The sequence below is a fragment of the Monodon monoceros genome, unplaced genomic scaffold (assembly GCF_005190385.1).
Source record: "Monodon monoceros isolate NGI ecotype Baffin Bay Population unplaced genomic scaffold, NGI_Narwhal_1 Super_Scaffold_13, whole genome shotgun sequence".
NCBI lineage: Eukaryota > Metazoa > Chordata > Mammalia > Artiodactyla > Monodontidae > Monodon > Monodon monoceros.
Window position 1 is genome coordinate 65,142,781 of NW_021703769.1, and position 25,315 is coordinate 65,168,095.

At 51.7% G+C, this 25,315-nt stretch overlaps 1 protein-coding gene and 1 non-coding gene across 4 annotated transcripts in view; both read left to right on the forward strand.

The window, feature by feature from the left end:
• The first annotated feature begins 781 nt into the window (after positions 1-781).
• On the forward strand, positions 782-863 carry TRNAL-AAG. Its single transcript has one exon. It is a non-coding gene; the product is annotated as a tRNA-Leu (tRNA).
• Positions 864-1,031: 168 nt separating this feature from the next.
• POLR3E (RNA polymerase III subunit E) overlaps positions 1,032-25,315 on the forward strand; it is a 33,695-nt gene continuing 9,411 nt past the window's right edge. Inside the window, exons 1-17 of one of the 3 annotated variants that reach the window (XM_029221150.1) lie at positions 1,032-1,197; positions 8,229-8,302; positions 9,456-9,506; positions 12,723-12,800; positions 13,562-13,677; positions 14,113-14,195; positions 15,991-16,098; positions 16,455-16,504; positions 16,832-16,951; positions 18,276-18,361; positions 18,625-18,669; positions 18,764-18,855; positions 19,831-19,951; positions 22,508-22,589; positions 23,880-23,939; positions 24,032-24,189; positions 24,714-24,775. In XM_029221150.1, the coding sequence (XP_029076983.1) occupies positions 8,267-8,302; positions 9,456-9,506; positions 12,723-12,800; positions 13,562-13,677; positions 14,113-14,195; positions 15,991-16,098; positions 16,455-16,504; positions 16,832-16,951; positions 18,276-18,361; positions 18,625-18,669; positions 18,764-18,855; positions 19,831-19,951; positions 22,508-22,589; positions 23,880-23,939; positions 24,032-24,189; positions 24,714-24,775 (1,348 nt within the window). In that variant the 5' untranslated portion in view covers positions 1,032-1,197; positions 8,229-8,266. Of the gene's footprint in view, positions 1,198-8,228; positions 8,303-9,455; positions 9,507-12,722; positions 12,801-13,561; positions 13,678-14,112; positions 14,196-15,990; positions 16,099-16,454; positions 16,505-16,831; positions 16,952-18,275; positions 18,362-18,624; positions 18,670-18,763; positions 18,856-19,830; positions 19,952-22,507; positions 22,590-23,879; positions 23,940-24,031; positions 24,190-24,713; positions 24,776-25,315 lie in introns of those variants that run through there. The other 2 variants (XM_029221149.1, XM_029221151.1) reach the window with 2 other exon arrangements.

Consider the following 25,315-nt stretch of genomic DNA (forward strand, 5'->3'; position numbering starts at 1 on the left):
TTGGAAGTGAAATGCCACCAATATTAGGTAGTGGGAATATGGATGATTATTTTTTCTTTGTACTTTTTCTGTATTTTTAAATATCTATATATCAACATGAATAGATATTTAAAAAACATAGTCGGGTGAAAAAACAGTTGCAGATAAATACTAACAGCATGATAATATTTATATTTATGTAAAAACCCATAACAATAAAAACAAAACATCTATTTTCTATGGATATATCTATTATGAATATATCCATATGTATCCATATAAATTTACAGTAGAAGATCCAGAAGGATATACAGTATGCTAAGCTGTATAATGGTTACCTCTGCGGACTTACGATAGACGCCAAAGGTAAAAGAACGTTTGTATTGTATCTGCAAAGTTTTCATATTTGCAACAATTCACATAGTATTTGTGTAACTAAAAATTAAAACACATAATTTTTTAGAGAAAACTGCCCCACCAGTTCCCGTGGTTTGGCTTCTGAAGCCCCTGGTGCGGGTTACTGCTGAAATCCATCATTTCTCCCATGTGAGTTAACTTGACGTCTCCGAGTTAAACGTCCTACCCAGAATACAGATTCTTAAAGTGCTTTTCATTCTAAGACCTGTTCAGAAGTGTGGGTCTAAATATTTGAGCAAATATTTTTCTTTTTAGTACCTGGCATGTTCTAAAATAGCTCTATAGGGATAAGGTAAAGCACATATGAAACAAACTCCCACAGAAATGAACTGCAATTGCATATAAATGTATTAAGTAGTTTCCTAGAAGAGTTTAGTCACAGCTGGGTAGCGTGGCCGAGCGGTCTAAGGCGCTGGATTAAGGCTCCAGTCTCTTCGGGGGCGTGGGTTCGAATCCCACCGCTGCCAAAGTGAGGTTTTTTTTTTTTGTTGCTGCTGCCTCCGTGTCTGGTTCTGTATTCATCTCTGTTCCGCGGCTGCAACGACGCCCCCTGCTGCCAGACGCGGCTGGCTGCCCGCATGAATGGAGCGGCGGAGGGGGCGGGCCCGCGCGCGCCTGGGCGGGGCATTGTGGGTAAAAGGAAGCGCGAGGGCCCTCCCCGCTAGCTCCCCCCACGTGTCCGCCGAGTTTCTCCACCAACAACATGGCCGCTGCCTGAGAGGAGAACCGGGCCGCCGCCGCCTGTGTAGCCCACGGGTACCTGGGCCGTTGCCGCCGCCCGCGCGCGGGCCCGTCGGAGAGGTGAGTGCAGATGTGGCAGCGCCCGCCCAGGCTGGAGCCGGGCCGCACTCTCGAGGTGGACCTGGGCGGGGCTGCCGCGTAGGCCCGGAGGCCCGCGCCACCCGGTGCCAAGGGGCCGGCGGCCTCCCGGGACTCGGGCGGGAAGGACGGGCAGCCTGGCCCAGTAGACCCGGGCTGGCCTCGGGCTCCGACCTCGCCTCGGCCCGGCAGTCGGTGAGGCCGCGGCCGAGGCTGCCGGCGGTGACTCAGGGTCCAGCCACCTTGCCCCGCCCGGCTCAGACGGGCCTCCTACGGGAGCACCTGTCCGAAGGCAGCCGATGTCCTGCCGGCGTGGCGGCTCGTGGCAGTGGCTGCTTGGTGGGCGTGAGAAGGGGGCCTGACCACCCGCGAGGGAGGCGAAACCCATTGGACAGTGTGGCTCGGGGCTGGCGGCCCGCCCTGATGGGCAGGGGAAGGGTGCCCGGGCCCCCTCCTCGCCCCAGATTAGCTTCCGTCCGGCTAGGCCCGGAATTCTTCATTCATTTATTCCGGCCACCATTCAGGGCTAACTGGAAGCCAGCTACGTGCGGCGGATAGGGCCCTGATCATTTGATCAGAGGAGGTGTCAGTAAGCACGTAAACCAGTAAATAAAAAAGGTCGTTCTGTTGTGTTACCTTTAGAATCGTTGGGCTTGGGGGCAGAAAGAGGAGATCTTAGCAGTCGCCACAGTTTCTTTATCTGTGAAGTGGGGATAATAGAATTACCTACCTCATAGGTTTGTGGTGAGGGCCCAATAGGGTAAGACGGGAGAAGCCCCAGGTTGCAGTTAGTTTCGTGGCTGTGTTTCCTGCCTTTCTATATTGGAAGAAAACATTGGGCCACGTAGTAACAAACCTTCCCATAGGTTATTTATACCACATTCCTCTGAGGTCGGTACTTTTGTTATCCCCATTTTAGGGATGAAAATAGTGAGCAGTACTACTGCTTCGGTTGGGCCACGGGTAGCAAACAGCGGACCTGGGATTTGAACTTGCACAGTTTCGCTCCAGAGTCCAGGCTCTTACCCACTATACCATCCTGCCTCCTCTTAAAAAAAGCGGTCAGCATAGTCGTTAAGAATGAGAACAAGGCTCTTTGACATCAGCTAGACTCAGGTTTGTGTCCTAACTCCGCCATTCTCCAGCCCTGTGACCTTGGGTAGGTTACTTACTGTCTGAACTTTAGTTTCCTTCTTTCTTAATTGGGGATGGTACAGCTTGATTTATAGGGCTATTGAGCAGATTAAATGAGATTGAGTATTAAGTCCTTAGAGAAGGGAGGGTCCGACTCAGTTGAGTTCATTCTTCCTGCCCCTAGGCCATCTCTCCTTTTAACAGGGGTGGAAACTGGGGTGACCCGAAGAGGGAGATGCCTTGTGCCAGGGGCACACAGCCAATAAGAATCCAGACCTTGAGACTATTTGCCCCGGGGCCCTTTCCTCTTAATTCACATTGTATATTGTCCTCACCTTGTCTCCCTCCCTCCAGTAACTGGAGATTATTTGGAGTTGCCTCTGCTTTTCTGATTGGCGGACAGGTTAGATTGCTGGGTGCAGCACTGATGGCACCCAGCTGTGGTTTTCAGGCACCTCCTCTGCTCTGGACCCTTCCTTAGATTCATTCACCTGGTGTTCTTGTCCCCTTTCCGTTTGTTGAGCAGCCCCCTGGCAGGGGATGTTTTCTGTGCTCAGTGGCGTGGAGCCACTACCATGGAGTACCCTTGTGGCCACAGGACACCCTGTTGAGGCCAAGGTGGTCACTGCTGCTGGGGAAGCTTGTCTTGTGGCCTGAGAGGATAGGCCACACCTCTATCCTCAAGTGACCACAAGGCCCAAACCATGAGGCCACTAGTCTCTGGATGGGGCTGAGTTAGGCTCACTGGGTAAAAGGTCTGTAACTGCCTGATTTCATGCACTCATTCACTCCATCATTCTTTGTACTATACTGAGTGTTTACGTCATGCCAGGCATTGTTCAATTTTTTAAAAAGATAGTAATCCCCATATCAACTTGATGAAGTAAATATAATCATCTCCATTTTATGGTTGAAGCACTGAGAGGCTTTCATGGAGCTTACCTTCTAGTGCAGGAGACAGACACACATAAGCAAATAGACTAGGTAGTTCCAGATTGTGATAAGAACCATGAAGGAAATAAAATGGGGATGTGGTAGTGACTGGAAATGGGTGGGGGGCTCTTTAAGGTGGATAGTCCGGGAACCTGTCTGTTCCTGGAGGGGGTGGGGGTGGTGATACTAGTGCAAAGGAGCCAGCCTTGAAAAGACCTGGGGAAAATAGGTGGTGTGCAAAGCTCCTGAGACAGGCTGGGGCTTAGCTCGTTGTAGGCCCAGCAAGATCGTATGGGACCCTGGGGCCATGGAAAGGAATTTGGATTTTATTCTATGTGACAGTTGAAGGGTTTTGAGCAGGGGAATGATGTGATCTGTTTTTCCGCAAGGGTAGCTCTGGGTGTTTCTGGGAGGATTGGAGGTAGGAAAGACTTGTTGAAGCAGTACTTTTCAAATTGCAGATCAAGATTTATTAGTGGGATGTGAAATCAGCTTAGGGGGTTTGTAACCAGTATTTTTAATTTTAATGAGTGAGGATAAAAATCATCACTGCATCAGATATAGTAGGGACAATGAATGGTTATGTGAAACCTTGTTTTAGTGAGGTAATTGTATGTATATTCCGGGTCATTTATATGAAATGGGTTTCTTACTGTGGGTCTTAGGCTGAAAAACTTGAAAGCCCCTGAGTTGGATGATGTTGCCTGGGAGGATGAAGGGAGGTGATAATCCCTGCATTAACCGAATCATATATTCTATCTGGAGGGAGGAGCACCATCCTTCCTGAGCTCCTCCTTGACTGGGGAGAGGCCAATAGAGAAAGAGCTGAGAAAGCCTGTCTTGGGATCCTCCCAGGCCGTACCCTTTTAGTACCTACGTCGGTTCCCTGGTTCACCCAGAAGTCCCCAATCTCTCAGTTGTCCACAGAGCCAGCTGGAGAGAAGGTAGGTACTTTGCATACGTTTATGATCCTTGGCAGGTGAGGTGGGGTCTCAGGCTCTCCCATGCATTGCCCTCAGTCCGGGCGGTAACAGGCATTTGGGGTTTATGACTTTCTTCTAGTCTTCTAATCCCGAACTGTTGAGGTAGCCTGCTTCCCTCTACTCTCTTCCTCTGCTCAGAGTCTTATGGTAGCTCCCTATTAAATGGCATTCCTGTGGTTTACTTATTCAGACAACACGTACGTATTGAGTGCCTGCTATGTGCTAGGCACTGGGGGCCAGCAAGGGACGAAATAGATGAAAATCTCTGCCTTCATGTAGTTTACCACTTACTGGCAGTGGGGGTGAGGATGGATAATAAATACAGAGCTATAAACTGTCACATGGTGATACATGCTATGGAGAAAACCAGAGCAGGGAAGGAGCTGGCGGGGTGGGGTGTTGTGATTTTTGAATTGGGTGGACGGGGAAAGTCTTAGCTATGAGGTAGAATCTGAGCAAAAACCTGAAAGAGGTGAAGGAGGGAGCCATGAGGTTATGGGGGCTGGTAGAGCAGTTACAAAAGCCCAGAGGTGAGGGATGGGGGAGGGAAGGAGACCTGTGGGAGATGAGGTCTGAAAGGAAAAGGGTCAGGGAGGGAGTTGTCTAGGGCCTCACATGGGATGAAAAAGACTTTGGCTTTTATTTCTGAGTGAGATGGGAAGACTTTGAGGGCGGAGGAGTGATGTGATTGCCGGCTGTGGGGTGGGCTGTGGGGTGAGCAAAGACCGTAGGAGGCAAAGGTGGAAGCAGGGAGACCAGTTAGGAGGCTGCTGCTCTAAGGCGGGCAGGAGATGGAGGTGGCAGTGGGGGTGGGCAGATTCCCGACATACTTAGAAGGCACAGCTGACAGGATTTGCTGGCGTGGGGCGAGAGGAAGAGAAGCACTGAGGATGATGCCATTGTTTTGGCCTGAGCATTCTCAGCGTCTGGAATGTAGTATATCTGGAATAAGCGAGATGACTCCGCTTGGTGGCTGGGGCAGGGGGCTTAGATGCCATTGAATCCCATGGTGAAAATATTTATGTTCTTTTAAATATTAAACCATTCAAATGTTAGGTAGGTAAGACAAGAATCGAGCTGGTCTTACCTAAAAGTAGAGGTCTGGGAACGCTGAGATTGGAGGGTGCCCAGGTGCCTTTCTAACTGTACCCATCCCCTCCCTTTGGGAATATGAAGGGTCATCGCAGCTGAATTACAGTCAGCCCTCCACATTCATGGATTCAGCTAACCTCAGAAACTAAATTTGCCCTGCGCCTGGCAACTATTTATATTGTATTAGGTATTATAATTAACCTAGAGATGATTTAAAATATACCATGTGCTCTAATATCATTCTTTTACAGGTAGCTGTCCAGTTTTCCCAGCACCACTTATTGAAGAGGCTGTCTTTTCTCCATTGTATGTTCTTTCCTCCTTTGTCATAAATTAGGTGACCATATGTGCGTGGGTTTATCTCTGGGCTTTCTGTCCTGTACCATTGATCTATATTTCTGTTTTTGTGCCAGTACCTTACTGTCTTGATTACTGTAGCTTTGTAGTATAGTTTAAATTCTGGGAGCCTGATTCCTCCAGCTCTGTTTTTCTTTCTCAAGATTGCTTTGGCTATTCGGGGTCTTTTTGTGTTTCCATACAAATTGTAAAATTTTTTTGTTCTAGTTCTGTGAAAAATGCCATTGGTAATTTGATAGGGATTGCACTGAATCTGTAGATTGCTTTGGAATGGCCATCATCAAAAGATCTACAAACAATAAATGCTGGAGAGGGTGTGGAGAAAAGGGAACCCTCTTGCCCTGTTGGTGGGAATGTAAATTGATACAGCCACTGTGGAGAACAGTATGGAGGTTGGTTAAAAAACTAAAAGTAGAACTACCATATGACCCAGCAATCCCACTACTGGGCATATACCCTGAGAAAACCATAACTCAAAGGACACATGTACCCCAATGTGCATTGCAGCACTATTTACAATAGTCAGGACGTGGAAACAATCTAAACGTCCAGCGACAGACGAATGGATACAGAAGATGTGGTACATATATACAATGGAATATTACTCAGCCATAAAAAGGAACGGAATTGGGTCATTTATAGAGATGTGGATGGACCTAGAGACTATCATACAGAGTGAAATAAGTCAGAAAGAGAAAAACAAATATTGTGTATTAATGCACATCTGTGGAATCTGGAAAAATGGTACAGATGAACCGGTTTTCAAGGCAGAAATAGAGACACAGATGTAGAGAACAAACATATGGACACCAAGGGGGTAAGGAGGAGTGGGATGAATTGGGAGATTGGGACTAACATATATACGGTAATATGTATAAAATAGATAACTAATGAGAACTTGCTGTATAGCACAGGGAACTCCACTTCGCTGTACAGTAGAAACTAACACAACATTGTAAAACAACTATACCCCAATTTAAAAAAAAAGGAACGAAATTGGGTCATTTGTGGAGACGTGGATTGACCTAGAGTCTGTCATACAGAGTGAAGTAAGCCAGAAAGAGAAAAACAAATATTGTATATTAACGCATATACGTGGAATCTAGAAAAATGGTACGGATGAACCTATTTGCAGAGCAGGAATAGAGACGTAGAGGTAGAGAACGGACGTGTGGATGTGTGTGGGGGGAAGGGGAGGGTGGGACAAACTGGGAGATCAGGATTGACATATGTACACTACCATGCATAAAATAGATAACTAGCGGGAACATGCTATAAATAAAGCACAAGAAGCTCAGCTCGGTGCTCTGTGATGACCGAGATGGGTGGGTTGGGGGGTGTGGGGTGGGAGGGAGGTCCAGTGGAGAGGGGATATAGGTATACGTACAGCAGAAACTAACTCAACATTGTAAAGCAATTATACTCCAATAAAAAAAATTTTTTTTTTTTGAAAAAAATAAAGTATACGATGTGCTTAGGTTATATGCAAATACTGTGCCATCTTATGTAAGGGACTTGAACATCCACAGATTTTGGTATCCTTGAGGGTCCTGGAACCAATCCCCCCTTACCCACTGATACTGAGGGACAGTGTACTCACCCTCCACCATGGCGACCTGCCGCCTTCCCTCCTTCAGGTACTTGAAGTGCTTCCTGTTGCCTGGAGTCCCTCTTCCCCTCTGCTATCCTGGCTTGTCCAAATCCTTCTGTCCTTCAAGGCCCAGCCCAAATGCCCCTTCCCCCAGCAGGAAGGCCCTTCCTTCCTCTGAACTCCCCTACCTGTAACTGCGACCTGAAGTTGGATGGCCTGGCATTGAGGTCCAGTGGGTCCCCTTGCTTCCTGTGTGGCTTTGGGTAAAACACATAAAAGCGTCTCTGAGTTCCAGTCTCCTCGTTATAAAATGGGGACAATTAAGAGAAGAGTATGTATGTGAAGAGGGTCATTTTTAGACATGCGCACACACACACACAGAAAAACCACAGAAAGGAGGTCATCTCACTCGGGGTTGGGTTTAAAGTCAGCTTGAAAATCAAATATCAGAGATGGAGTCACCCTGGAATCCAAGTCTTGGGACTGTCTGCTCTTCCTGCTCTGCATCAGGCTCTCTAAAGATTCCCCATGGCCCCCGATTACTTCTCGGGTGTTTTCATCATGGCTGTGGACCAGCCAGCCTCCATCCTCCTGCCTGGTGGTGAATTCTTTGTGAGTGGTCAGAAAACTCCTAAAACTGGTCATTTATTCCTTCCCATGGGTGTAGCTGACATGTGGTGACTTGGGTCCACCTGTTTACACCCATTGCTTGGTGGTTTCTGCCTGCTTTTTTTTTTGTTTTTTGGCTGATGGGGTATATAATGGGCTGTCCATTTTTGACTCTACGATAGATGTAGAAATAAGATCAGTTTCTGTTTGCTTCAGGCTCCTCCCTCCCAGAGCAGGGCTGCTTGCAGAATGGGTACCTAGGTGTGTTGGTTGAATAACTGACTCACGGTGCAGGCCTCTTGCTCTCCTTGCAGATCGAGTCCAAGGACCGCGCGGCTGGCTCCCCCCTAGTATGGCCAATGAAGAGGATGACCCAGTCATACAAGAGGTAACTGCTGTTCCCCACCCTCTGCCGGGACGGGGTCCCTTCCATCCATCCTCAGGCCAGCCTGGGACCTGTTGGCATCCTCTCTTCCTCACACCTGCCTGGCCGACCCCTCACTTCTTTCAGGTGTCTGATCCAGCATCACCTTGTCAGAGAGGATTCCCTGACCCTCCTGCCTCACGTGACGTTCTCCTGCACACCCTCCCTAGCCCCTTACCTTGGCCATACCTTGCGTTTGGCCACAACACCTCTCAGCCCCTACACATAAGTTTCCTTCCACTAAAGTGTAAGCCTCATGAGGGCAGGGATTTTGTCCTGTTCACCGCTGTGTCTGCAAAGCCAAGTCCAGTGCCTGGCAATTAATAGATACTCAGTGACTATTTGTTGAATGAATGAATGGGTTTGACAGCTCCCTCTTCTTCACGCTCTTATGCAGATTCGGTCATTCAGCAGTTGTTCACTGAATCCATGATGTGCTGGGGGCTGTGACAGCAGGGAGCCAGGCAGTGTTCTGCCCTTGGGAAGCTTAGGATATGTGAGGCAAGACTGACAAGGAAGGGGTCTCAAGATGCAGACGGTGGTTCCAGAGTCAGCCCAGACCAAGACATATCCTAGAGGCTCTGGGCCTTTGCACATGCTGTTTCCGTCACATATGCCTCCCCTGTGCCTGATGAGCCTCCATTCATCCTTAAGGCCTGGAGGTGGGAGAGAAAATGGTTCATAGGAAGAGCTAGGAAGCAGGAAGGTAAACTGCAAGGTGGGGCAGGGGTGGTGAGGGTTGAGAAGAAAGAGCCAGGTCACACCACCTGAAGACAGGCCAATCCAGCACAGGTGATGGAGGGCACAGGGAGGAAGTCCTCCCCTGCCCCATCCTCATCAGAACGGCGTTTAATCGGGCCCTCTGGGATGCATCCTGATCTGGGCAGCCTCGGAATATGTTTTTATTCGGTTATGGTGGACCTGGGCAGGGGGCTCTGGACATATCCAGGTTGGAGATTTGGTTCCCTTTATTTTTAGCATCAGCTGAGCTATTTCGTCTTCCCCAAATGGCCTCAGAGCCATTATTATTCCTGAAATTTGAGGAGCATGCTTGTGCCCGGGGCAGGTTGGAAATTGGGTTCTGTCTCCTGATTAAGTCTTCTTCCCTTGTTCCCAGATCGACGTGTACTTGGCCAAAAGTCTGGCAGAGAAGCTCTATCTGTTTCAGGTAATTATAGGACATAAAGGTAAAGGGGGAAAAAAAGCAAGTGTTGGTGGGTGGTGGAGACACAGTAAGTGGTAGGCCAGGAACAATTTGAAACCTCCACATTGCTTAGAATTCTTGGCAACAGAGGGTGTTTTGTAAGACAGTTTCTGTGCTTTTATGGGCAGGTCAATAGTAATCTCTCATTTTGAAGATGGGGAACCAAGGCAACCCTAAGAGGCAGAACAGTGTAGTGGGTACAGCTTGGGCCCTGGGGACGGTCTCCCGGCCTTGAGGCTTGGCTGTGAGTCCTTGGGCAAGTTCCTTTAAAAAAAAAATCTCTCTGTGCCTCAGTTTCTTTATTTGCAAAGTGGTGATAGTAATAGTGTCTGCCTGATAGGGTCCCCACGGGGATCAGGTGAGTCCATATTAAAGCGCTTAGAGCACTGCCTGCCTGGTGCAGAGTTAGCGCCGAGAACGATCACCACCGCTGTAACTGAGACTCGGGGAGCAGCTTTCTGGGGCAGCTCCAGTCAGCATTGGTGCGCCTCTGTCCTGCTGGCTCTGAGTGCCCCCAGTTGTTATTCCTGCCCCCTCCCCTCTTAGCTGGGCCTGTAGTTTAATCATAGTCACTCACAGGTGTTAACCCTAGACTGTCTGCAGGCACCATTCAAAGCGTTTTACATATGTTAACTCATCTCCTCCCACAACATCCCTGTGGTGGTTACTATTGTAATTTTATAACAGCTTTATTGAGATCTAATTCACACCCATGCAGCTTCCCTGCTTAAGTGTAATGCAGTGGGTTTCAGTCTGTCCGCAGGGCTGTGCAGCCAGCGGCCCGGTCTATTTTAGGAAGTGTTTGCTGCCGCTCTGCCCTCACTCCCTGCAGTCCTAGGCGACCGTTAACCTGTTTTCTGTCCGTGGATTTGCCTGTTCTGGACATTTCATATAAATGGAGTCATGTAATATGTGGCCTTTTGTGTCTGGCTCTTTTGTTTAACGTGGTGTTTCCAAGGCTTTTCCATGTTATAGCATGTATCAGTACCTCATTTCTTTTTATGGATGAATATACTTCACTGTATGGACCTATATGCCACATTTTATTTCTCCATGCATCGGTTGATGGGTATTTGGGTTGTTGCCATGTTTTGGCTATTATGCATAATGCTGCTATGAACATTCCCGTGCAAGTGTTTGTGTGGAGAGTTTTTCATTGCTCTTGAGTATATACCTGGGAGTGGAATTGCTGGGTCCTATAGAAACTATGTTTAATATTTTGAGGAAATGACAGACTGTTTTGAACCACTTTACATTCCTAGCAGTAAGGTTGTTAAGTATTTTTGTCCCCACGTTGCATATAAGAAAAAGAGGCCCAGGGAGGCTAGTAACTTGCACAAGGGGCCTGGAACAGGGTGGCAGCACCCTCCAAGCATGTGCTGGGAAGAGGCCCGGTGTTGGGCCCCTGGCATCTGCCTTTACAGGCCGTGGCACTGGGGGCTGTTGTCTGCATCTGCTTCCTTGACTGACTGCAGAGGGATGGAACGGATGGTGGTGACAGTGACCCACGTGTGTTCATAGTGTGCCAGGCCCAGTGCCGGGTGTCAGCTCCACCTGCCTCATTCCCTGCTCCGAATGGTCTGGGAGGCGAGGAGCTTGCCTGAGTACACAGGGAGCAAGTGGCAGAGTTAGGACCGTCTGATTCTAGAACTGGCACCCTTCCCCACCACCCTTCCTGGCGATCAGGAGATCACAGAGCTGCCTGGACCTCGGCAGACCAGGGGCCTCCCGGGCTGTCGTGGGCTAGCCTGTCCCAGCTCAGGGCTCAGCCCGGACCAGCTGTGCTCCAGGCTGTTCCTGGACCTAAGTTCCAAGTTCCTGCCCCAAGCTTCAGCCCAGGAAGCAGGGAGGAGTCATTGTATTGCTATTTAAGTGAGCTTTTAGGAAACAGCCATTTCCTTGGGCTGGAATGCAGCTGATCTCAAATGGCCTCCAAAGGAGGGTTACTTTATGCACTGCCACACCTCCACCAGGTTCATTCATAGCGATGGTCACGGCCTTTTGCAAGTGAGTCCAAACCATGACTCATCCATCCACCCAGCGGCATATGTAAAGCACGGGAGAAAGAAAGGAAGAGTGCCTCTGTGGGGAAGGATGTCTCTACATCCTTCTTTGTTCAGAGAAAAGAAGCGATTTCAGAGCAGTATGCTCAGATGTGACAGAACTTCACACCTGATGACACTGGGGCCCAGAGAGAGCTCTCTGGGCAGGTCACTGGCAGACCAGCTCCCTTCTCTGTCATCAACTTTTCATTATGGAAAAGTCCACACATCAGCAAAAGGAGAGAGAATGGGATAGTGATTCCCATAGACCTGTCGACTGAAAAAAAAAAAAAAGCACAACCTAACAGTTGAGAATTATGTTTTATTCTGCGGTCGTACTGAGGACTTACGGGAGATAGCCTCTCAGGTAGCTCTGAGGAACTATTCTGAAGAGGTAAGAGAGGAGTCAGGACTTATAGGAGTTTTTGCAAAACAACAACAAAACCCTGGGGGGTCAGAACATCAGATTACTGTTTGTTAAAGAAAACCAGACTCTCCGAGTTAATGAATTTAGCACTTTTCTATGTATGGGAAGTGGCAAGAGTCTGGGCTAATGGAAATCATTCCTTTGTTATGCACCTTAACTATCTAGGGCCAGTCTCCTGTTTTCTCCATCCTGAGTCCCCTTAGGGTGCACTGTAGGGGGAGTGGCTGCAAGGCAGAGGGTTTGAAGGCCACAACATCCTTTGTGGCAGGTGATATCCTTTGTCCACAGATCCATCGTCAGGCTTTAGCAGTGAGCAGTGTTCGCCAGTTTTGTTTTCCCTCTTTGCTTCCTGTGGTCTCATTTCCCTTGTCCTTCTCCACCGGGATGGCCTGTAAACTAGCAGTTAGACTTCGGACCCTTCCTCTTGACTCCCATGGCGGTGCGCTTGACTTCCTAGGGCCCGTGGGGCTATGCATGCTGGGGCCTGTCTGATGCTTAGGCATGTCCCTTGGACATTTGAAAATTGCTCTTTGGAAGGAAACCAGGTGGAGCCAGTGAGAATGGGATGCAGGGATGCAGGCAGAGACCAGCGAGGGCCTCTGGTCTGGGGTGGGCGTGGAGGGTGGCTATTGATTCTTGGCCAGCGCCTCTGAAGCTCAGCCCTCACTGGGGCTGGGCAGGGTGGACTGACGGCTCCCTTCCCTTCCCCAGTACCCTGTGCGTCCAGTCTCGATGACCTATGATGACATTCCGCACCTCTCAGCCAGGATCAAGCCCAAGCAGCAGAAGGTGGGGCTACCCTCTTGGGTGGAGGTGGAGGGAGGGGAGGGGTGATAGGGTGGGAGCTGAAAGAATCCAGGAGACAGGCCTTTTGGGGGTGGAAGCGCAGAGGAGTGATTGGAGAGTTAGGAAGAAAACCAGCAGCTTGCAGGGCCTTGAAAGCTGCAGGAGGAAAAACTTCCAGAAAGAAGGGGGGTGGGCAGCTCCAGAGAGGCCAGGGAGGAGTGAGGCTTGAGATGAACTAGAACATGGGGTGGGTGGACCCACGTTCACAGGACAGGGCAGGGCCAATGCGAAGAGGGCACAATATGGGGAATCTAGTGCCTCTCAGGGCTAGGGTGACGGAACAGGAGACATGCCTTTCCTCGGGCGCCTGCAGCTCCAGGCCCTGTTGCCATGTAAAAAGCTGTACCAGTATTGCCAATTCTGCTGACTTTTCAAAAGAAGTTGGAAATAAGGATAAAAGAGAAAAGCTCTTGATTTTTAAATGTTGGCACCTAATTTAGATTTTGGGGAGTGGAATTGTGGGTGCGGGCAAGCAAAACTACATGAACCCCCTCCCAAAGAAAGCACTCTGGCTCTTCTATTGGAATTTGGCTTTGTGGCTTTTGTGTGGACTGAAGCCTAGGGGCCCTCGGAGAGGGATGGTGTCAGTCCTGCTTCTGGGCAGGGACTGGGGTTAGGGAGGTAGGCATGGTGGGTTTGAGGGGATCCTCTGAGGGCTGTGCCTTGGGGTCCTCATAGCTGCTGGGGGTGTTTGGTGCCTCCAGGTGGAGCTTGAGATGGCCATCGACACGCTGAATCCCAACTATTGCCGCAGCAAAGGGGAGCAGATCGCGCTGAACGTGGACGGGGCCTGCGCTGACGAGACCAGCACATACTCCTCGTGAGTTCCCCAAGGCCTCCGAGCTTCACGTTTTTCAAATACGAGCCTTCCAGAGCCCTCAGAGATACCTAGGCCTTGTGCTCTACAGCTAAGCTTCCCACCAGCGTCCCGTCTTTGCATGGCTGGGCCTGGCGCAGACTCGTCCCCATGGGAAACGTCTTCCCTCCCGAGATGGCTCCTCTGACCAAGTTCTTCCTGGGTTGAGAGGCAAGCTGGCCCCTCGACGGGAGAGGGAGCTCCCACCCACTGCTTGTTTCTTGGGCTGCACATGAGGTTTCCTCATCCCCAGCTCCCCTCCTGCGGCACCTGTGGCCTGTCCTGTGGCCTTGGTCTCTGGCAGTTGGATTTTAGGTGTCTGGGGGGGAGGGGGCTCCGCCTACAGGCCCAGGCCTGGAGCTTCCTTCCCCTTGACGTCTGTCCTCCCTGTGCTTGTAGGAAGCTGATGGACAAGCAGACGTTCTGCTCTTCCCAGACCACCAGTAACACGTCCCGTTATGCTGCCGCGCTCTACAGGCAAGGTACCCGCGCTGGACATCCCTGACTGCCATGGCTTGTGAGGGCTGAGTGGGTGGGAGGGAAGCAGAATGGGGGCTGGGACAGGAGGAGGACACCCCGAATGCTAGATACCCAGAGAGGCCAGACAGGTTGTAGAAATGACAGATGGCCAGGGGAATGGAATTTGGCACCTCAAGGGACTTTTAGCTTGACACTACCATACCCGATGGGGTGGAGGTCAAAGGTCATTGTCCTCCTGGGACACAGACACACACAGCATAACCTTTTGGATGGGGTAGAATTTTGTCTTAAATACCAGGTACTTAGGACCCAGTAATTCCATTCCTAGAAAGCATCTACGCAAGAGAAATGAAAACATGTCTCCACACAAAAACTTGTATGTAGGTGTTCATAGCAGCATTATTCATGGTAGTGAAAAGTGGAAATGATCCAAATTCCATCAGCTGGTGCGCGGATAACAAAATACGGTTTAGCCATACGTTAAGGAACGAAGTACCGATAAGCACTCCCACATGGGTGAGCCTTGAAAACATTAGGCTAAATGAAAGAAGCCAGGCGCAAAGGACCACGTGTTCCATGATTCCATTCACGTGAAATGTCCAGAATAGGCGAACCCCTAGAGGCAGAAAGCAGATTATTGGTTTCAGAGGCTGGGAGGAGAGTAGAATGGGGAGTGACTGCTGATGTGGGTACAGGGCTTCTTTCTGGGGTGATGAAAATGTTCTAAAGTTGATTGTGGTGCTAGTTTACTAGTTTGTGAATATGTTAAAATACATTGAATTGTATGCTTGAAATGGGTAAATTATATGGTATGTGAATTATATCTCAGTAAAGCTATTAAAAAGTACAAGGTTTCTATAAGTATTTAGAGTTTATAAAGCAATAAATGAAATTTGAGCACTTAGGAAATAAACTGTGATAGAATAAAAGTAATGTCAAATAACTATACTCTTCTATTTTGAACCCCAGTCTCAAGGATATAGTTCTTTAAAGCCACATTCCTTGCAGCCAGGCCTAGTCACTTACTCACTTCTGGTCTCAAGCATTCTGCTCCCTCTGGAGTCCCAGAGAGCTTCCACAGAGCCTTAGTGTCTGTCTGATTTCTTTTCTTTCAAGGCTGCATTGGCTTGATTGAAATTGATTACCTTTGCACTGCCTCCCAGTGCACAGGTCTGATTCACAAGAGAAAGTCACGATCTTTGCCAGAGACGGCGTAGACACTCCTCCACCGGGCTCCGCCAGGCCTCCTCTCCAGCCCCGTTTGCACTAGCCAACTTCTTAACAGGACGGGTGGGATTTTGACAGGAAGAGGTGGGAGGATGAGGAGGAGAGGTCTGGGTGTGTGTGGGGTTAGGGAGGCGCTGAGGGTGGTCTGGCAGAGGCCTGGCGGGGGAAAGAGCAGGGCGTGTTTGGTGTGGATGAGTGGCCCAGCGTGGCTGGAACAAGCGAGTGTGGGAGGGCATTGGGGACCGGGGTTGGGAGGCCCTTGAATGCTGGAGGAGGAGGCTTTGCAGGCAAGCCTTGAGGAAGTGACATTGGGTGGAAGAGTCTGCGTTCATGTCTTCATCTGGTTTGTGTACTTCCTGTGTCCGGCACAGCCAGATCGGGTTGGGAATGGCCATCGGCCTGGTGGTCCCAAGGCTCTAGGACTGGGGGCTAGAGCAGAGGTGGGAGGTGGTTTGGCAGTGAGCCGAGGCCTTTAGGGGAGTCTGGGGCCCTTGGTAGCTCCCTTGAGCCAAGCTGTGTGGGTCAGCCTCAGCTCCTAGAGTCAGGTCCAAGCCCTTCTTCCTCTGCCAGGTGAGCTCCACCTGACACCTTTACATGGCATCCTGCAGCTGCGGCCCAGCTTCTCCTACCTGGATAAGGCAGATGCCAAGCACCGTGAGAGGGAGGCAGCCAACGAGGGTGAGCCCTGGACACCCAGCCCTGCTGTCTGTCTGTCTGTCTGTATATGTTAGCAGGATAGGTTGGTCATGGCAAGAAGTATTAAAAAGGGATGGATTATAGGATCCTTAGCAGCATCCCTGGCTGCTACCCACTGGATGCCAGTAGCACCCACCCCCACAATTACGACAACCAAAAATGTCTCTGGATTTCCAAATGTCTCCTGGGGGGCAAAATTGCCCCTAATTGAAAACCACTGACTTAGGCAGCTACGTCGGTCCAGAAGGAGAATTCACAGGCTTCGCTGCTTGAGACCTACCTGGTGGGTGGGGTGTAGAGCCTCCAACAGGTTGCAAGCAAGGCTTTTTCTTTTGCAGCGGGAGACTCTTCACAGGACGAGGCAGAAGAAGATGTGAAGCAGATCACGGTGAGCTCTGGCCCTGAGAGAGAGTGCAGCCTGGGAGGCAGCAGGGCCAGCTTTGTAGCTCAGCTTCCTGGAAGCAGCAAGGGGTGGGAAGGTCTGCAGAGAACATGGGCTCTGGGGTGAAACATACAGAAACAGAGTCCATGCCTTAGAGCCTCCTTGCTGGGCTACCTGGAGGGATAATCTACCCTCTGCCCAGCCTGAATTGGGTGGCAGTGGGAAATGCCCCAGATGTGAGGTTCTCTGGCCTCCTGGTGGGTGCTGGGGCAGCAGCCTGGAAACGCCCCAGGCCTGAGGTTGTGGACCCGCCCCTCCCCGCCCCCCAACCAGGTGCGTTTCTCCCGGCCTGAGTCGGAGCAGGCCCGCCAGCGCCGCGTGCAGTCCTACGAGTTCCTGCAGAAGAAGCATGCTGAGGAGCCCTGGGTCCACCTGCACTACTATGGCCTGAGGGTGAGCTGGGGTCCCTGGGCGGTGCTGACACTGGCCAGGGTGGGGTCCTGGGAGAAAAGCCCCAGTGCCTGGGAAGTGTTACCTGGTGGCCTCATTGTCTCACATTTAACTTCTTTCAGATTCAGTCGTAGCCACTTGGTAGTGCCACAGGGAGAGAGGTTAAGCCCTGTGAGCAGCTTGTCCTCTCTTCCCACCTACTGTGTGCCCCAAGGGAGTGAGTCTGCCATGTCACTGGTGGGGGTTGTGGCCCCCCGGGCACTCCCTGAATGTGAGCATCTTGCCGGGCTCAGTGAGGCTGTTTGGTTACATACATTTTTTTTTTTTTTTTTTTTTTGCGGTATGCGGGCCTCTCACTGTTGTGGCCTCTCCCGTTGCGGAGCACAGGCTCCGGACGCGCAGGCTCAGCGGCCATGGCTCACGGGCCCAGCCGCTCCGCGGCATGTGGGATCTTCCCGGACCGGGGCACGAATCCGCGTCCCCTGCATCGGCAAGGTGGACTCTCAACCACTGCGCCACCAGGGAAGCCCTGGTTACGTACTTTTAAGTATCGTGGGCCCTGAATGAAGGCTAGACGCTTCATCGGCTGCTCTGTGGAGAATCAGCCATCTGTCCCATGGCTGAGTTCACTGTGCACCTGCCAAGGGTGATTTTTACTGTACTTAGAGCGCAGCCCTCGAAACTGTGTTGAGTAAGGGAAGCAATTGAATATTAGCTCGCAAAGACACCATAGACAAGGGCTCCCCAGCGTTTTTCTGGGGGAGGAGCAACCCCTGATTATTCTGAAACCTTCCTGAAAGAGATTTGTGTTGACAGAGCCGTACGCTTTGGGTCAGTCAGACTTCCAGAAGCTCTGCTATTTCCTAGTGTGTAACCTTAGGCAAATTACTTAATCTCTCTGAGGCTCAGTTTCCTTATCTGTAAAATGGGAATAATAATAAGAGTACCTAATTTCATAGTTATTTTGGGGATGAGATGAGTTAGAGTATGTATATAGCCATTGGAATAGGGCCTGGCACATAGTAGATGCTCAGTGAATGTTAGTTGTTATTTTTATCATTGCTTTCAGTGTTCCTGTATCGGACGGGGCACTGAGGCGCGGGTGCTGGGGCTGTGTAGTCATAAAGGCAGGAGGGTAGTTGGTTGAGGCCACATTGCAGAGGCCTTGAGTGCCATGCTCAGGAGGTTGGATTGATCCTGTGGTTGGCCTCAGAGCAGGACAGTGGGTGGCTGGAGCAGAAGGTGATGCAGGGGTGAGAACTGGATCACAGAGGGAGGCCTGGAATGTTGGCTGAGGTTCCTCTCACACCCTATTCCTCCCCAACAGGACAGCCGCTCTGAGCATGAGCGCCAGTACCTGCTGTGCCAGGGCTCCAGTGGGGTTGAGAACACAGAGCTTGTCAAGTCACCCAGGTGAGACTGGCCAGCCCAGGGCTGCTAAGGGCTACTGAGCCCGACACTGGCCCCAGGAGGGTCCCTGTGTTGTGGGTCCTCCCTTGGGACTGTGGCCCCTTCTGTAACACGGGGGAGGGATGTGGAGTAGCCTATCATCCTCTGGAGAGGGCCAGGAGGGGGTGTGGGAGTTTGGGGGGGGGCTTGGATACAGCCTGGTTGGGGGCTGGGTGGGCCAAGGACAGAGCCCTGGGAGCTGCTGACCCTGTTCTCTCCTGCCACAGTGAGTACCTCATGATGCTGATGCCTCCCAGCCAGGAGGAGGAGAAGTGAGTAGAGGGGCTGAGTGCCTTCACCCCCCTTCCCCTTCCCACCCCCTAACGCGCCCCTGGCCCCCTAACCCTTTGCATTTGTTTCCAACAGAGACAAACCCGTGGCCCCCAGCAATGTCCTGTCCATGGCTCAGCTGCGCACCCTGCCCCTAGCTGATCAGATCAAGATCCTGATGAAGAATGGTGGGTGGGCAGCCCTTCCCTGCCTTCTGGGGGGCCCCAGCCCTGCCACCTCCTGGGGAAGTGGAGTTAGGAAAGAGTTAAGGACCAAGGGGCGAGACCAGAGGCCCCACTACCCAGAACCCGCCCAGCTTTACAGCTCTGACCTTGTCTGCAAGGCACACTAGAGCTGGTGGCAGGCTACCTCAGATGGGCTGCGGGTCCCTGCCACCTTTGTCACTCACCTGCTGTGTGAGCCTGGGCAGGCCACTGGCCTTCCTGAGCCTTAGATTATTTATCTATAAAAAGGAACTAAGATAGCTCATGGGGCTGAGGTGAGGCCTCAGAGGTGAGGCCTCTAAAGGGACTGTACAGAGCCTTGCATGTGAACGTGAGCTACGTTCATTTTCACAACGAAGTGCATTCCCTTGCACTACTTTGTGGTGCCCTCGCCAGGCTCTGCGCCGTGGGGATGCTGAAGGCCAGAACCTTTAGAGTGGACGTGAGCCTTGAACCTCAGAGCGGAGTCCCAGGCCCTGGGCTCTTCTGAGATGCCAGCACCAGGGGCTCCGGGGTCTGAGTGGAGAGGGGCGCTCCCGGGGGGAGCCAGGCCGCTGGCCTTGCTGCAGAAGACACGGGGCCTCCCCAGGCCCTGCCCCTTCTCACTTGGGCTAGGGGCTCGTGTGGGGGAGAGCAGAGCACGGTGATGAAGTGCATGAACTTTGGACCCAGATGGCCTGGGTTCAAGTCCTGGCTGTGCCACTTACTAGCCAAGTGATCATGGGTGAATTTTGAAACCTTCCTGGGCTGAGTCTTCCTCATGAGGCACGCCTCGGTCTTCCAGTGGGTGTTTCCTCCAGGGCTCAGTAAGAGGCGGGTGCCTGCCCAGAGTAAGCAGCCAGTGAATGCCAGCTGTTACTGTTAGCACTGTCATGCTGGGATTGTTATGTGAGCCCAGGCCCCTCTTGCCTTGTCTGATGTCTCCTTTGCCCTCCTCAGTGAAGGTCATGCCTTTTGCCAACTTGATGAGCCTCCTGGGCCCCTCCATCGACTCTGTGGCTGTTCTGCGTGGCATCCAGAAGGTGGCGATGTTAGTCCAAGGAAACTGGGTGGTGAAGAGGTAAGTTCATTTTAGTCCCTTAGTTGGGAGCGCTTAACCCATTTAAATTGAATGTTAAGTACTGATGTTTTGGGTTTAAGTCTACCTTAGTGCTTTTTATTTGTCCAGCTTACATTGCATTTTATATTCATTTTTACTTTCTTTTCTTGTTATTCCGTTTCCCCCACTAACTTGGAAGTTATCCTTTCTTGACTTAGTGATTACCCTGCAGATTTCACAGTTTAATATTAGTTGCCGCTTTTTACCCTCATCCATGACGATTCAACGACCTTTAGAATATTTTATATTTATCTTCCTCTCAACTCATGTGTCATTGTATTTATATATTCTAATTCTGTTTTAAACCCCGTAAGACATTATACTGTCCAGTCAATGTTTTTGAGATCTACTGACGTATTTGCCTTTTTATTTTGCTCATCATTCCTTCCTGCATCTCTGAGTTCCTAACTGTGATAATTTCCTTCTGCTAAAGTGAAGGTCTTCAGGTGATGAATTTCTTTGGTTTTTTTTTATCTGGAAATGTCGATTTCACCTTTGTTCTTGAAGGATACTTTTGTTTGTTTTTAATTTTATTGAAGTGTGGCTGATTTACAATATTGTGTTAAGGGTATTTTTTACTGAGTATAGAATTCTAGGTTGGTTATTTTCTTTCCACACACTGATGTAATTTCGTTGCAGTTTGACTTCCATTGTTTTTGTTGTCTGTCTAATACATGTTCCTTCGTTTCCCTCTGGCTGCATTTAAGATTTTCTCTTGCTTTGGCTTCCCAGGGCTCATTAAGATGGGCCTAAGTGGGAATTTCTTTTTATGTATCCTGTTGGGGTTCATAGATCCTGAATCTGTGGCTTGCTGTCCTTCAGTAGTTTCTCTCCTCCTGTGATTCCTCCTCTAGACCCTGCCTCCTCCCTAGACTGTCAGGGGTAGGGACTGTCTGTTTTGACTCTCCCTTTATCCCTGGTACTCAGTATAATGCCTGGCAAACGGTAGACCCTTGGTAAATACGGTGTGGCTATGTTTTACGCACGCTTGAATTATATTACTTCTGAATTGTATAATATAAAATGCTTGAATACTCACTTTTTAGAAAGTGTGATGTAAAGTGAACAATCTGTCAAAATGTAAATTGTTCCAAATTTTTAAAAAAGTTATTCATTGCAAAAAGTCCATCATTTCACAGTTGGTTGGCCAGGTAAACTGCAAAGTCATGTCACTGCCACGTGGTGATGGCCTTTCCCTGGGAAACGATGCCCAACATGCCTTGTGGGTCCTTGCAGCTATTGTCTTATGTGACACAAGTGTTTAATTATGAGGACCTTCGTGATGGCACGTCACTTGTTAAATGGGACACTTATGTGTATTTATGCTGCGGATGGGTGAAATCCAAGAGGGACCATCCCATTAGCCCCCTGAGGATGCTCGCCCAGAGGAGGCACGGAGATTTGCCAAATGTCTGGCAGCCGGGCAGCCACAGAGCTGGGGTTTGAGCTCCCCCAGCACCGCGCATGCCGTGGTGCTGCTGCCGCATTCAGCTTATGGTCTGCCTGTCCCTGTGACTTGAAAGTAGGCCCTCCTGGGCCCTGGGTGTTCTGCCACACCTGTGGGTAGTGGTCCTTCCATGCCCTGTCCCTCTGTGTTCCTGTGAGGAGGTGATACAGGATACTCCTATCTGTTGAGTAAATGTGTCTGGACAGCTTGTTCTGTGCCCTGCACTGTGCTCTCATTCAGTGCTGTCCCTGTCCTCAGGAAAGTGTGCCGGGGGGATGGGTGGGGCAGGCACCGTTACAGCCCAGTGCACGGACCACACTGTGTACTTAGTGGGTACCTCCCCTCCGTGTGGCAGAGATGGGGCCAGGGCCCTGTCCCGTAGAGCTTTACAGGAAGGGTGGACACAGAGCTCAACCTTGAAGGAAAGTAGTAGTTGGCTGCCAGGTGGGATTGAGGAGGCGAGTGGGGCGGGGAGAGCAAAGGTGCCCCGGGCACGGATGGCAGGGGACGTGTGTGTTTTCCTGGGCAACAGGGTCTGCGTCTGGACTTGGGGTCAGGAGACGCTTTTAAGCCTTGGTGCCTGCTCATTTGCCCTTGAAGGTCCCTGAGCCTTGAGTGCTGGTCCCATTCTCTCCAAAGGCTTCAGCCCCACCCGTGCTTGGGGTCTGTCTGGATCCCAGTCCCTGACCCCTCCTGCCTCAGCTCACACTGCTCCCTCCTTCCCTTTCAGCCAGTGGTAAGGCCTTGTGTGTTGCTTTACAGGTGGGACTTGCTGTCTGCCAGAGTCCTGGGCTCACCTTGTCTGTCTCTGAGCCCCTGGCCCCTCCAACTATGTCAGGGGCCTTGGGGCTGGGCCAGTGTGTGAGGGGGGCGTTGGGAAAGGGGTAGGAGGAAGAACTCTTGGAGCCAGGCTCCCAGGGAAAAGGGGAGGGTCTGAGGGGAGCGGTTGGGGCCCAGGCCGGCCCTCGCCCGTGTTGTAAAGAGGCCTGAGCTTCCACTCGGAGCCTGAGGGAGTGGGGGGCAGAGGGGCTGAGGACAGGGACTGACCTGCCACCCTGTCTCATTGGCAGTGACATCCTGTACCCCAAGGACTCTTCTAGCCCTCACAGCGGCGTGCCTGCTGAGGTGCTCTGCAGGGGCCGAGACTTTGTTGTAAGTGCCCCGGCTCTCCGGCCTTCCGGGTTGGGGCGTTATGGGCGGGGGACTGGGCAAGCACAGAGTGTCCCGGACCTTCGTCCAGGCAGCGGGCAAAGGGCAGGTATGTGTGGCCAGGGTGGGGCTGGGGGGAGTGGAGGGCTCTGGACTCTGTGCCTTTCTTCTCCTTCCTCTCAGACCCTGGAGTCTTCAGCTTCATAAGAACCTTTGAGTTCCTAGCCTGGAGGTTGCACACTGGAGTCCCATAGGTAGATTCTGGCCAAGGAGCCGTTTGACCTGAGTGGTGTTTTTAAAATGTTGACTTAGTTGTCTATTTTTACAAATCACAGTCATGATTCAAACTAGATTTCTGTCTTGTCATGAATAATTGGACAGTCTGGTACCACTGGACCCGCACCCCCAAACAGCACCCTCTTTGAGTGGGGCTCACGCTCCCCAGTTCACAACCGCTTTCCTCGTGCGTGTTTCCTGCACTGTTGCTGTGGGCTTTTTGCAGCTCCTGAGCTGGCTCATGCCTCCACCCCGTCACCCTATCTGCCCCCCAGCCCTTATCCAGAGCTTAAGGCCCAGCCAAGGCATCCCTCCCAAATGCCTGACCCCTGAGCTGCTGGGACCTGTGCTGCCTCCCTTGACCTTGGCAGTGTGCTTTGAGCGTGCTGCAGTCTGTCTCCTTGGAGCTGTCCGTGGTGACCTTGGTGAGCTCATGTGCAGACCTAATCACACCAGGCGGCCCTTAAGCTGTTTCAGAGAGTGCCTCCGCTTTTTCTTTTCCCAGCTGGGTGTCCCAGCTCCTGTGGGTACTTAGCGTCTAGATGCCTGTGTGGTTTATTTTCGTCTCTGGGGGTCAGGGTGCAGTGGCGTCGACTCCCAGGCTCACCTTCCACATGTGTGCCACTCACCCTCAGCTGCCTGTCAGCCCTCCTCTGTTCGCGCAGACACCGTCACATCTGGGGGTCTGGGAGGGGGTCTAGTCAAATCTGAGTTGTTGTAGGTGACATACGGGCAAGGTATCCCCCATCCCAGGGAGCTTATGTGGTGTGGAGTGGGTCCAGCTGCCCTCCTGGAAGAGGTGGCCCAGGAGGTCCCTTACAGAGGAGGAGATGGAGGCTCAGAGTTGAAGCGACTGCCCTCAGCCAGGACCCAGGCCCAGTCTGCCTGACACCCAGGCCGGCTCAGAGCCGCCACTTTGTGCCCTCATCCCGGGCTCCCAGGACAACAGCAGGGGTTTGGGGGACAATCCTAGTAGGATCCCTGCCTCCTGGAAACAAGCTTCTTTTTCTCCCTTAGATGTGGAAGTTCACGCAGAACCGGTGGGTGGTAAGGAAAGAGGTGGCAGCGGTGACTAAAGTAAGTGAAGTTCTTCTTGATCCGAGAGGCCCAGCCCCACTACTGGAGGAATGGGGGCTGGGCGTGCCTCACCTTTGCCCCCCTCTCCCAAGCTCTGCGCGGAAGACGTGAAGGACTTTCTAGAGCACATGGCCGTAGTGAGGATCAACAAGGGCTGGGAGTTCATACTGCCGTATGACGGGGAGTTCATCAAGAAACATCCAGATGTGGTCCAGCGGCAGCACATGCTGTGGACGGGCATCCAGGCCAAGTAAGAGCTTGCTGGGCGGGATGAGGGGCAGCCAGGCAGAGGAACAGCAGGTTGTCCCCAGCCACCTGCTTCCAGCGGGGAGCACAGCCTGGCTGCATCTGGGGCGGGAATGCAAATTTGGGGCTGTGTGCACCCCTCCCCCACTCAGGTGGACTTTGCTGTTCGGTCCCAGAATCCCCCCGGCAGAGACCTGGCACAGACAAGCCTGCTGATCCGAGCTGACTTGAACTGACCCGCGTCTGTTCTGAGGGGTTGGGAAGGAGGGGGCAGCACTCAGCAGCAGGAGCGGGGGCTTGTGTGGCCCCAGGCAGGCTGGCGGGAGAGCAGCTGGGGAAGGGAGGGCGGGCCAGTGCTCCCCACTCCCGCTGTGGGGCTCCGAGCCACGGGGAGAGACCGTGGAAGCTCCAGGCGTGCAGCGTCTTCAGGGACTAGGATGTCCAGGGCTTAAGGGGGTGTTTCCGCTGGGAGGCAGGTGACGTGAGGGGACATGGTGTAAAGTTAAGAGGGTTCACTCTTCTTTTCAGATTAGAAAAAGTTTATAATCTTGTGAAGGAAACCATGCCAAAGAAGCCGGATGGACAATCAGGTGTGGAGGGGTGTCGGCTGGGTGGGCCCCTAACCCTGACACTGTCTCCAGAAGGGCTACTTTTCTGGAACTTGTCAGGGCTCAGCCTGTGGGGGGAAATGAGGGGGCGTGGCTCATCGTTGGCTGCCCTTCTGTGCCCTCTTCCCTCAGCTGGAGGCTTGTCCAGTGGCAGAGCCTTGGCCTTAGGGACTGAGGCTTCTGGGTTCCAGGGCTGTGTCTGGGTTCCAGGCCTCTGAGATTTCTCGCCCTCTTGGGTTGGCAGGGATGCTGGTGGCAGGGACTCAGCAGTAACCCACCCTGGCTTGGGTCTCTGAATGTGGGAATCTGCTTTTCCTGGTTCTGTTTCTTCCCTCATTGTTGGGGTAGCCACATTCCTTCTGGGTAAGGTGGGGGCGAAAGGCAAGCTGGGCCACTTGCTTTTGTGCCAGCTGGCTTGCATTTTCCCTGTCCCCTTCCTCTGGTCAGCAGGGTGTCCCCATCAGGATGGAAGGGAACGTCTGTGGGGCAGAGGGACCGGGGCCCTTCATCTCAGGCCCTTCC